The 13332-nt window shown below is 33.9% G+C and overlaps 1 protein-coding gene across 4 annotated transcripts in view; it reads right to left on the bottom strand.

Moving 5' to 3' along the window:
• The window catches only part of NEO1 (neogenin 1), a 226811-nt gene that overhangs the window by 91243 nt on the left and 122236 nt on the right, over positions 1-13332 (bottom strand). For all 4 annotated transcript variants that reach the window (XM_058542026.1, XM_058542028.1, XM_058542027.1 and 1 more), the window contains exon 7: positions 12708-12828. In XM_058542026.1, the coding sequence (XP_058398009.1) occupies positions 12708-12828 (121 nt within the window). The remainder of the gene's footprint in view (positions 1-12707; positions 12829-13332) is intronic.

Genomic DNA, 13332 nt, shown 5'->3' with positions numbered 1-13332 from the left:
TCTAATAGATCTATTTGGCTTTTCAAAAATTTACAATATATTGTTTGTCCTCTCCTGTACATCTTCAGACTTTTCCCACTCCTTAGATATAAGCACAATTAACAGACTGTGGTGTAGATTCATAAAACCTTCTTGCACATAGAAGCATATATACATCTATATCCTTCTCCCTCACATTTTCCACAAATGAAATTAGACTACACATACTTTTCTGCAACTTGCTTTATTTGTAACTTGGATATTTTTCCATCTACCCTGTTTACCTTACATAGATCTATGTAACTCATTTTTTTAAACAGCTACCTAGTATTCCAGTGTATTCACGCGTTTAGTCAGCCCCCTTATTGGTTGTATTGACTGCACTGTTTTCCAGATTTATGCTAGTCTAACATAAATATCTTTAAATACCAAGTAACTATACCTGACAGATAAATTATTATAAATTGTCTATCCTATTTAAAGTAACTCCCAATATACCCTCAATAATTCTTTATCAGAGCATTCTTTTTATTTCCTTTAAGTAGATGTAAAAGCTATAACTCTTTTGTTGATCTATTTACTTACTTAATGTCTGTCTCTGCTAACAGAACATAAGCACTATGAGGGCAGAGAATCATGTCTGCTTGTTGGCTGTTTCACACCCCCTACTTAGCAAAATTAATATAGAATTTTATATATCATATAGAATTTTGCTCAACAAATATTCACTGAATGAATAAATACAGAGACAATGTTTGTTAACTATTGCTAACTATTTGTTAACTTAAGAGCTATCTCTAGAAAATGAGAATAGGGGAAGTAACGGTTAAAAGGTACGTTTACTTTTATTTCAGTCAATTATGCATTCTTATTTTTGATAATGCAAATGTGTTATGTTTATTTGAAACTATTTTAGTGCAAGTTTAGTTTCACCAGACCACTTCAGATGTCTTGCAATCTGGTCACACAGGACTTTTTCTTGTTTTACAAATGTAAATGATCTAACTGAATATTAAATGAATTTTTGTTGTCTACTTAAAAAAATCCTCAAAACTTGCTTCATGAAGTTAACCTTTTATCTTCATTTTAATTGAGTTTAACGCTGACTACTGAATTCCCATTCAGTACCTTTGCCTTTGTACATTCTTTCACATTACTATTACCTTAAAGTTACAGAGAACTTACAATTTACGAAATGCTATACATAAATTATTCTATTTGCCCCTCAGAGGTGTGCTGTGCAGAGATTATTGTTCATACTTATAGATAAGAAAACTGATGCTCAGAGAGATTAACTACCTCATTTATAGTGGGATTGGGACAAGAAGCCAATATATCACATTTTTAGCACCAGATTTGTTTAACTGTATGCATTGTGGCAGGTAACATGAAATTATTAACTGGCAATGCCTCAATCTTTCTGCAAACAATATATCTATTTATTGCAATATCTAGACAGAAAAAGTGTTCTGAAATGCATCTTATATTTAATGCATATATTTCTGAAACAACTGCATTTAGTAGAGTATTTGAGTGATAAGGGACCTAAAAGATTATTTAATTTAATTCCTTCATTTTACAGAAAATAAACATCACAGAATTTCAGTACCTGATCCAATCACTCAGCAAGTTAATGGCAGACAAGAACCAGACATTGACATTAGATGCAATTTCAATCTTAGAAAGTTCCTAGACATGGAATTCATGATTAAGAAGTCAATCATCACAGTTGTCTTGAGTTAAAACTTTTCTTAAAGTTATAATTCATGCCACAAAAAAGTAAAATAACTGATTAGAATTTATCCTTTGATTAAAATTAACACCAACTATCATACATCCTAGTGCTTCAGATTGAAAATATTCCACTAATGACTAATAATTTCCTGCTATCTAGCCAATTTTTAATCATGCCAGGTCATTAGTCACTTATTCCAGAACTTCTATTATTCAATATTTACCTCAGATACTATATGGAATTTTTTACAAATGTGTCTGTCCAAAAAAAAAAAAAAAAGTGAAGCTCAATATGTATCCTTATCTACCATGGCCATAATATCCTAGAAGTCATTTAATGAGCTGGTAAAGTATGAATTTCCTTTACTAAAAACAAGTTCATGTTACTCCCTTTTCACCAACCCATCTTCCCTTACTGGAAGTAAAAAACTGCCAATTATTAGATGATATGAACGAATGTACAGAGAAAAAACATATTTCTGTGTTTTTACATTTAAAGTCTTACATGATAATCTTGGAATCTATTTTTAAATTCAAACTGACAGGAAGAAAGGCTAATAAAAAGTTAACAGACAAAAACACATTTTACCTTAATGTACCTTCTTACTACTCTTAACATACCTGCATTAATTTATATGACAATACTTTAAAAAAAAAATCATTCACTAGACAAGTATAAGACATAGAAAGTATTTTAGCATAAAATGACAGATAATATTAATTTGAACTGGCAGCAAATAAAAAATATTATGTTCAGTGAAATATTTGAAAAGCCACAAGATTTTCTAAAATCAAAAGAGTTGCTATTTCTAAAAGTGTATAAAAGTAAAGTTAAAGTATTAAAAATTGCATTTTAAATATTTTGGTTAAGAAGGTATGTTTGACATTGAACTGATAAAAACACAGATTAGAATGGTGGTTGCCAGGGGCTGAGGGGTGGGGGAAATGGGAAGATGTTGGTCAAAGGGTACAAACCTCCAGTTATAAGAAGAATAAGTTCTGGGGATTTAATGTACAGCATGGTGACTACAGCTAACAATACCACACTGTATATCTGAAAGTTGCTTTGAGAGGTAAACTTTAATGTTCTCACCATAACAACAACAAAATGGTAATTATGTGAGGTCAAGGATGTGTTAACTAACCTTATTGTGGTAAACATTTTGCAATATATACGTGTCAAATCATCACATCGTACACCTTAAACTTACACAATGTTAAATGTCAATTGTATCTCAATAAAGCTAAGGAAAACAAAGAAACAGAATCATTCTCAAACTCTACTTCCCAATTTGATTAGAAATTCCGTTTTCTAGTGGTGTCGTGCAAATGTTTTATATATTTTAACTATAATTATGAAGTTTCATTTAATGTTCAAAGGTGATAATTAACTTAAAAAATATGCTGTCTAATTATATCACAGGCCAATTGTGGGTGCTCCAAAGTACCTTCTTGAAGCCAAGCACTAGTGATGGGCAGTATTTATAGCCACACACTTCCGGAGGGAATCAGAAAATTCCCTCTACGAAAGTAATACTTTGTGTCAAGGATGCTCAAATACTTTCAACATTATTTTTAAACAAGATACATGAAGATAAGCACCAACACAGCAGATTTCTTTCCACTTACAATAATTTATTCCTTAGTGTCTCTAGTGCTTAAGTGTCTCCCAGATGTAAGCCATAAAGGTGTGCTAGCAAACTCGCCATAGTCTGTAGTTCTCCTGTTAACAGGTCCTCCTTGGAGTTAGTCACCATTGCACATCTCCCAGTTATTCACACACCAAGTCTGACTTTGTTCTCTTATCCTTATATTTTTTTCCTCCTGCCCCTCTTCTGCCTTTCTCCACCTACCTCCACTTTTTTTCATTTAAAAAGTTTTAAGTGAAACAGACTTTCGCTGACCAGAAATAACTTAGAATCACAAACTATCAGGGCTGAAAGATATATATCATACAGTCTAATGCCTGGCAAACTTTCTGTAAAGGACCAGAAAGTAAATATTTTAGGCTTTCAGGTCATACGGTTTCAGTCTAAACTCCTCACCTCTGCCATTAGAGTGTGAAAACGACTACAGACCAGACACACACAATCTATAAACAAATGTATGTGGCTATGTTCCAATAAAACTTTATTTATAAAAACAAGAGGCTGGCTGGATTTGGCCTGTGGGCCACCATTTGCCAACCTTAATCTTATCCACCATCCTTTGAATATCCCTACATCAGTGTTTCACAAATTGCACCCTTTAAGATATTAATTAGTCTACTTTAAAAAAAAGCTCCATGGTCAAACAGATTTGGGAAATGCTACATATACACATGCTATTTTACTCTTGGAGAGTCAGTGCTAATGAAAGAGAAAGAGGCTCCAAGTGGGCGAGTTTCCATCCTTCCTCTTTCAGGCTGCTTAAGCCTCTAGTCCTTGTCCTACCAAATTAAGGGATATCAGTAAAGTCTACCAGAATTTGCTCTATTTACTTCCTGCAACACAACCCAACTCTTGTGAAGGGAATTATTTGCAACTCAACTTCTATCTATGATGTTTTTGGCAGAAAGTCCTCAAAATTATGTGTTTGGTTTCCTTTCTAAATTTCAGCACTGACCTAAAGGTGGCTTTAGTACTAAATTAAAAGAAGAAAAACCTTCACTGATTATAAAAGTAATACATGGTTATTTTAGAAAATTGAAAAAAATATCACTACCCAAAGATAACTACTGTTAACTTGTTGGTGTGGGAATGTCTAAACGTGTGTGTATAATTTTTTAAACTAAATTCAGATTATTTGGTATATATAGTTTTATATTTAACTTTTCTACTTGACATTATATCCTGAGATTTTCCTGATATCATTAAAGGGTGTTCAAAGACATAGTTTTTAATGGCCAAATAACTTTTCCATCATAAAGCTGTACTATAATTATTTTAACTACTTCCTCTATTTTGGGACATGTAAGTCATTTCCTATTCTTTTTCTCTTTTACTTTTTAATTACTAATGCTGACATTAATAATCTTTGTCCAAATCTCTGATTCCTTCCTTAGGAAAAAACCCTAAAAAGGATAATTAATGGGTTGAGTCAGTAATTTTTCAGATATAATTGTCAAAATGGTTTTAGTAAATGATGTAACAATTTACATTTTCACTAAGAGTGAAAGACACAAACCTAATAACACCCTAACCAGCCATTACAATGTTCATTAAAAGATATAAAATCTTCATTAGGCAAAAATGACATCTCACTGATTTAATTTTATATTTTTGATTTAAGTGGGGTGGAACATTTGTCATGTTTAGAAACCAATCTCTGCTTTATTGTGAACTGTATGCTATGTTAGTTATCATATCCACTTGTGTGCATTCTTGTCATATTCAGAATATTAAATTTCTGTAATTCATGTGATATTCTTCCCTACCTTGTTTCCTCTTTAGTTAAGGTATTTCTCATACTTTGTATACAGAAGATTTAAATTTTTATATCCTAAAATACCAAATTTTTCATCTGTATTCTCTTTTCTTTGTGTCACATGTAAAAGCAAATGGCAAGACTCTTCTATCATCTTTCAACCTTTTTATGGATTCAATTTAAATTTTAACTCTTTCTATATTTTATTTTGATATTACATAAATATATAACTCTTTCCAAATCACCAATTGTCCACGTAGCATGTAATGTATAATCCTCTCAATCCACACTGACTTGTGATTTTACTTTTTCATACATTAAAAAATTATGATTATATTAGTAAGTTATGCTATTTCTGCTACATAAGCTTCTTTTAGGCCATCATATTTTTTAAATGTTGTGCACAAGACCACAATTAAAGAAAAGATTTTTAAAAAACAGCAGGATAGAACAGGTTCTAATAGAAATAATTTAAATAAGTGGAATTGGCAAGAATGAAAAAACAGTAAGGGAATAAATGCTATCTTTAAGTAGATAAAGTAAGACACTGAGGTGTAAGTAAGAAAATACCAGTGGTTTAAGGCAGAAACAAGAATGAATTTCCTGACCATTAAGAAAAACACATGGCAAAAAAATTTATCAAAAATTATAGTGATGGTATCTATGGAGATCTTCAAGAGGATATTCAGGAACAAATTTTAGATAACTAAGACATTCCTCTGAAGGCAGAGAAATAAGACTAGACAATGTCTGGTCCCTTATAACTCCATTTACTGAAGAGAAGGTTAAGGAGTTTTAATGTTCAGTAGTGTGAAAGACTACCAAAAGACAAGTGGGGACAGTATTCTCTACACACATGAAAATAAAACAATACTTAGCTGTCTTAATTTGTAGCAAGAGAAGAGTTAGGTTAAAAATCTTGAAGTCTATCAAAACCAAAACTTATTTTCTTGTTCAACCCCTTTCCTGACCTTATGACATGAACTGCGCCCCCTCTGTTTCTAGACATTTTTATCTGGTTTTCTATTATAACCCAAACTCAACATAACTTCAACTGATGCTTTACCTCCCTAAACAAACCAGCTCTGTTAACTTCCTTTTCAAATTTATTGGCATGAAGTTGTTCCTAATAGTCCCTTGTATCCTTTTAAAGTCTACAGGATTCGTAATGATGTTCTCTCTTTCATTCCTGGTATTGGTAAGTTGTTTTTCTTGACTAGTCTGGTTAAATGTATTCCAATTTAATTGATCTTTTCAAAGAACCAGCTCTTCATTTCGTTTACTGTTTTCCATTTCACTTATTTCTGCTCTTTATCATTTCCTTCTTCTGATTTGCTTTAATTTGCTCTTTTTTATCTAGTTTTTAAAAGCTTCCCCTCAAAACACTACTTTAATCTGCATTCTACAAATTTTGATGAGTTGTATTTTCATTTTCAGTAAGTTCAAAATATTTTCTAATTTTCTGTGTGACTTGTTCTTTGACACACGGATTATTCAGAAGGGTGTTTAATTCCCAAATATTTGAAGATTTTCCAGGTCTCTGTTACTGATTTCTAGTTTAATGCCACTTAGGTCAAAGAATATACTTGGGATGATTTAAATCCTGTTAAATGTATTGAGATGTGTTCTACAGCTCTGAACCATTTACATTTAATGTAATTACTAATACGAATAGATTTAAATCCAGCATCTTTCTAGTTTTTTTATTTGTCCCATTTATTCTTTGTTCCTTTTTACTCTTTTCCTTACTTCTTTTAGATTTAATAATTTTTTAAGATTCCACTGTATTTCCACCATTCACTTATTAGTCATATCTCTTTTTCTGTTTTTCAGTGGTTTTCCTAAGGTTTATAATAGGTATCTTTAACTTACGGGTCTTATTATAGTCTACTTCAAATAATATTATATAACTTGCTATGTAATATAAGAATCTTACAACAGTTTATTTTCAATTCTACTGTACTTTGCTCTGTTTCTGTCATATATTTTGAATATATGTTATAAACTATTTTTTCTTTAGACCAGAGATCAGCAAACTAGAACCTGCCATTTGTTTTTGTAAATAAAGTTTTACTGGGAAAGTCAAGGTTTGTTGATTTACACGGCTGATTTCATGCTATAAGGGCAGAGCTGAGTAGTTGTGACGAGTCTGTTTAGCCTACAAAACCTAAAATATTTACTATTTAGCCCTTCACAGAAAAAGTTTGTAGGCCCATGTTTGGACAGTCAATTATCTCTTAAAGTGATTAAAATAGGACAGAAAGAATTTTATATTTACTCTCTTTTTTTAACCACTCTAGCCTGCTTTCTTTCTTTGTGAAGATCCTCCAAGTTTCTGTCAGGTATCATACCACTGCCTGAAGAACTTCCTTTAACATTTCTTATAGCACAGGTCTCCTGACAATGAATTTTCTCAGCTTCTGTTCTGAAAAGATCTTTATTTCTTTTTTTGTGTGTGTGAGGAAGAGCAGCACTGAGCTAACACCTGATGCCAATCCTCCTCTTTTTGTCCATTTTCCTCTACTTTCCATGGGACGCTGCCACAGCATGACAAGCGGTGCATTGGTGTGAACCCCAGGCTGCCACAGCGGAGCACGCACACTTAACCGCTACGCCACTGGGCCGGGCCCTCATTTTCATCTTGGAAAGATATTTTTGTTGGGTATATAATTTGAGTCGACTTTTTTCTTGTTCCTTTTAGGATTTTAAAAGTGTTATTCCATTGTCTTCTGGCTTGCACCATTTCTAGAAACAAGTCGGTGGTAATTTTTATCTCTGTTCCTCTGTATGTGTCTTTTTAAAAATTTCTGGCTGCCTTCAAGAGTTTCTCGTTTAGTTTGGTTTTCAGTAGTTTGACTATGATGTGTATAGGTGTGTTTCTTTTATTACTACTACTAATACTATTATTATTATTATTAGTTTTTATCCTATTTGGGGCTGTCCGGCCTTCTTCTTGAAACTGTGGTATAATCTCCTTCATTTTTTTATTTTAAATTTTTGGCTATTATCTATTCAAATATTTGTTTTGTTCTGTTCTTGTTCTTGTTTCCTTGTGAGACTCCAATTTACTTATGTTATACCATCTGATATTGTACCACCTTAGATGCTCTGTTTGTCCCCTCCCTTTTATTTCAGTTTAAATAATTTATGTTGAACTATCTTCAAGTTGATTATTTCCTCAGCTATGTTGAATCTACTGATCAGTCTGAAAAAATGCTTCATCTCTGATACCATGTGTTTTACTTTTTATAGTTTCCTTTCTCTGGTTGTGGAACCTTTTACCCTCTGGACAAATGCAAGTAGCTCCAATCTCTTTATGGTTTCCATCTTTCTGCCAAAATTCCTCATCTGTTCATTCAAGTTATCTACATTTTCCACTAAACCCTTTAACATACTAATAATAATTAAAGTCCCTGTCTGATAGTTCCAATATCTGTGTCTCCTGAATTTGGTTCTGTTGATTGCTTTATCTCCTAACAATGGACTGGTTTTCCCATGCTTTTTCTGTTTATGTCCAATAATTTTTGACTGAATGCTGAGCATCGTGTAGAACAGCAGAGACTAATTATTACACTTGGAAACTGGCATCTCTGTTCTTCTGTCAAACCATTGGTGTGGAGGAGTTTTGTCAATTTAGACAGAAATTGAGCTTGGTATGGATTTTATTGTTGCTATAATTACCTTCAGCACACCACAGGTTTCAAATTCTTCTACTGGTAGACTACATGTCTTGGGCTTCAGGTGAGAGATGAGGAGCTGGAGAGTTTTCCTCAATTTTCCTGTTTTTCTTCAACCATTCCTGCATACCTCTACCACAGAAGGATCTCTCTTCATGTTCTTGACTTTTTCCCCAAAGTAGAAAGCTTTTTTGTTACTTGGTCATAGTAGGCTCATGGTTGGGGCAGGTGGGATTTTCAGTTGTCCTGGTCCAGCCTCAGTATTAGGTAAGCCCTGTGGCTCACCTTCCTATGGCAGCCAAAATCTGCTTTGTATTTGCGTGTTGAATGGTAGTTTCCTACTCTTTCCCTAGAAGTAAAAGACATCTCCCAGGTATTGGTGTAGAATCTTGGGGCCCAAAATGGTTTCCTGTACCTCTTTCAGAGATAAAGCGTTTTTCTCTTCTACCCTTCCCCCAGCAGCAATGGGTCTTTGCTTCTAATCTCCCTCCAGAAATTTATGAAATAAGGTTTTATGCCCCTCCCACATTGATCTGAGGCTTCAGGGAGTCTGAATAAATGGGAGGGGCTTTGCACCTATCTCCCAGCAGCTACAGATCACCTTCACTTCTATACCACCAACATGACTTTTCTTGAGTCTCTGGCTTGCCCTCAATCTTAAGAGTGAGTATCCTGTGGAGCTCCAGGGAAACGTATTTGCAGGCAAGTATGCACTCCCCTTTTATCTGGGGCCCCCAGATACTCCAAGCTAGGCCATACTCAGTCTTTAACAACCAGTTAAAATTTTAGCTGATTTCTTCGTATCCACTTTTAGGGAAGCGATCTCTTTCTCTCATGCTCTGCCAAAGTGAAACAATTCATGACCCATTCATTGGGGGAGGGGGCTTGTCCAATTCTTTGGAATTTAGGTTACCTGATTGCTTTGCAAGCTCAGTGTCTGATGGGCTCAGAGCAATTATGATTTGGTAGATCATCCAGCTTTTTATTACAGGTGAGGATAGGCTGTTCTGTGCACACACTTTACATCCTGAGTAGAAGTAGAAATCCTCTTTCACTTCAATTCCTCTTCCTTTTCTATTTTTATAAAGGCATCACCATTCTTCCAGTCACCCAGATAAAACCTTGGAAGTATCTCTAACTTCCCTACAACAATGTTTAATATCCAATCAGGGGATAAAGTCTGGATTAGATAAATCACTGATATCTCTTTATTAGGATCCTTTCTTTCTATTTCTCTAGTACAAGTACTTACCATCTCACAATGGTCTCTTATCAATAATATTCCTTCAACCAGTCTCCTCCACTCTGTCTTCTTCCAATTAAATCTCACTTTATCATCAGATTGTTTCACTACAATATTGCTCTGACTGTTTATAATCAAGGCCATGATCAATCTGATCCTATTCTGCCTTTACAGGCTACCTTCCTAGAGGAAGATGTACTCTAACTATTTCCATACTGACCCAGGTCCTCTTTTTAACATGTGGAAATCTTATCATTCAAGGTCTATTACAAAGGGGATACTTTCCGTGAATAAACTTCCCTGGTCACACAAACAGAATTCCTCTCTTCTGAATTGTATGCCGCTTTATTTGTACAATAAAAATAACACTTTTTATGGACTGGTATTAAAGCTGTACACATCTCATATCTCTTACAATACTGTAAACTCCAGAAAGGCTGAGATCAGATCTTATAAATTGTTATAGTCTCTCTTTTAGCTTTCCCACCATAAATATTTATCTTGCAAATTAAAATAACAATTAATAACATGACACTCACTTTCCTTCATATAATCCATCCTTAATGCATCCCTAACAAGGTCAGTAAGAAATTTCGCCAGCCCACAAAACGTTGTCTGTGTTGAAACATTGCCTCAAAAGGGGAAAAACAAACACTACAACTATAATTATTACGCCATCGAAGCTTTTTCAGAAGAAAGCCCAATTAGGATTAGTTTAGGGACCTCGTAGCATAGCCAACCACTTATACTGTTAGAGTTAAATCTATAACAGTAATCCCAAACACAAATATACTGAAATCCCTTTATTTAGTTCCATGTAACTAACCCCAAGAGAGCCACGAAGTTTACCAAGGAAAATCACTGCCACTAATAAAAAGAAATAAGCCTATCTACCTCACTAATTCTGTGAGTGTCTTATTGGGTAACCATACTCAGGCATTCTGCCAAGACGGAAAGGTGACATGCTTTTACTAAATCATTTTCAATGAACAGGGTAAGGTATAATCGCAGACAAACATAGGAAGAAAAAGAGCAATTCTAATATTATATGCCTTTTTATAACAGTACTCTCAAATACATTTTCAAGAAATAGCATATAAAAATCCTATAGTTATTTTTAGTGAAAAGCCAGAGTAGGTGCCATTTTTGCCAATTAGCTTCCCTGGCTAGGCTATATGGCTGGGACCACACTGAATTTGAACTTAATTGACTTGAACACCAGATCAGATGTCTGGCGTCTTTTTCACACATTCTTGAGAAATTCACAAAATGAAAAATGCTTTTCTTGCTAAAACAAATAATAATACACCTAACAGATATCCTTCTCAATTTAACACAGAACTGTTATCCAACAATTCAACTTCTAGTAATTTAGTATGAGAAAATAATCATAGAAAGAAGTTCAGCATAGCAGTGTTCCTAATAGTAAAAAATAAGAAATAATTTAAATGTTAACCAACAGAGAATCATTTATATAAAACAAAGTGCATATATTTGATGCAGATCTATATTTATTGACATGGAAAGATGGCCACAGCATGCTCTTGCAAGAAAATAGGTTATAAAACCATATATACATCTGTATGTGCTCATATGTAGTACTCCTAGGTGGCAGGATTTTGAGCATTTATTTATATGCCAATTATCAATTTATTGCCTCTCAGCTCCAAATTCATACTTCATTGCCTGCTCTGCAAAAATAAACCTGGGCCCTTTATATATTTTTCCTTTGCCAGCCGACAAATGTGTTAAATTTTGTCAATCAGGGTGCTGGAGAGCAGCTTCCCCCAACACCAACCCCTCAGGTGGTTTTAGAGCAGAACGCCGTCAGTGGCACCGCCTCATGAACAGCTTTCCCCAGAACACTAGCCAGCGGCTGTGATCAAGTTTTGACAGCACAGCCGGTAAACCCTGTCATCCAGTAAACCATGGCTACATCCTCTCCAACAGGGTCTGGATCTCATCCCTGAGAGGAGCCTCTTTCCTGAACATTCTCTCTCACACCTAGGGATTGCAGCTGTTCCTTCTATCTGCCATTCTTATGTTCCCTAGAGTTCTCTTTACTTCTTGCTAGCCAATCCCTTGTTACTCCAATCCTCTGTTATAGTTAATAATTCTTTACATTAAACAACATGTAATTCTTTATTTTTTGCTCAAATTACTCTGTGGTTTCCTTAGAAGTCACAATGACTGATACAGGGTGGTGGTTTTTTTTCCTTTTTCCTTTTCAATGTTGTATAAATTTATAATAAGTATTTTTTTTGGTGACAGAAAAGGCAAGTTAATTTTATTTTGGAAAAACTGAAAAATTCAATGCAAAATAAACATTACTTAAGTAAAGTGTTCCTATTTTAATAGAGCAGAAATATATTTGTGAGATTAAAACGACTGAAATCTGAAGAACATTCGTGTAAGATTATAATTGTCTAGTTTTTTTTTCTTAATACCAGTTGCTTTTCAACATTATCCAAAATTGTGTTTCTAGGTTAATTTAAGCAATAGAAATGATTTAGACCACTATTTTTTTTCTCTTAGTTATGCCCTACACTGGCCTTTACAAACGGGTTACTAATCATGAGGTATCCTGGAGTGATAGGTACTGTGACAGGTACTAGTTCCTCAAACACACAGTTAGCCTCTTTTTATCTTACTGTTTCAGCCCCTCTTACCATGTTCAAGGATTATCAGTTGGGCTCCAGCCTGTGCATTTCCAACATCATTCTCAGCAATGCATTGATAGAACCCTTCATCTGATTTCACCAGACCCAAAACTTGAAGATTATGTTCCTTCTGAGGAATAAAAACATAAATATAATTTTATGATTCAACTGATAAACATTAGTTCAAAATCTCAAGAATATGTTCTTTCTGGGGAGGAAAAACAAGTAAAATTGTATGATTCAGTTAGTGAATATTATCTACCTACGTACGTGTTAACTCAATTTTATTGACAAGGTACTGACTTAACTGACTAGAACAGGAAACACTATCATTAACAGTAAAGAACTTTATGGAAAGTCACACCCACAGTGTTTGCAAACTTACACCTTGCTTGGAAAAATATCTGGCATGCAATACCACATAACCATAGTAAAAGTCTGAATTTGTGAATTCAAGGCACTTTTTTAAGATTATCTCTAATATCAATAGTTCTAACAGATTAGACAATAAGTTAAATGAGGCTGCATATATAGGAGCTTTCCTTAAACTATAAAATACCATATGAATGTCGACTATTGTTATTTTTATTGATATAATACAATACGGTTTTAAGATTTTTATGAAAATAATGAT

The sequence above is a fragment of the Diceros bicornis genome, chromosome 5 (assembly GCF_020826845.1).
Source record: "Diceros bicornis minor isolate mBicDic1 chromosome 5, mDicBic1.mat.cur, whole genome shotgun sequence".
Taxonomy (NCBI): domain Eukaryota; kingdom Metazoa; phylum Chordata; class Mammalia; order Perissodactyla; family Rhinocerotidae; genus Diceros; species Diceros bicornis.
This window is presented reverse-complemented; position numbering and strand designations above follow the sequence as displayed.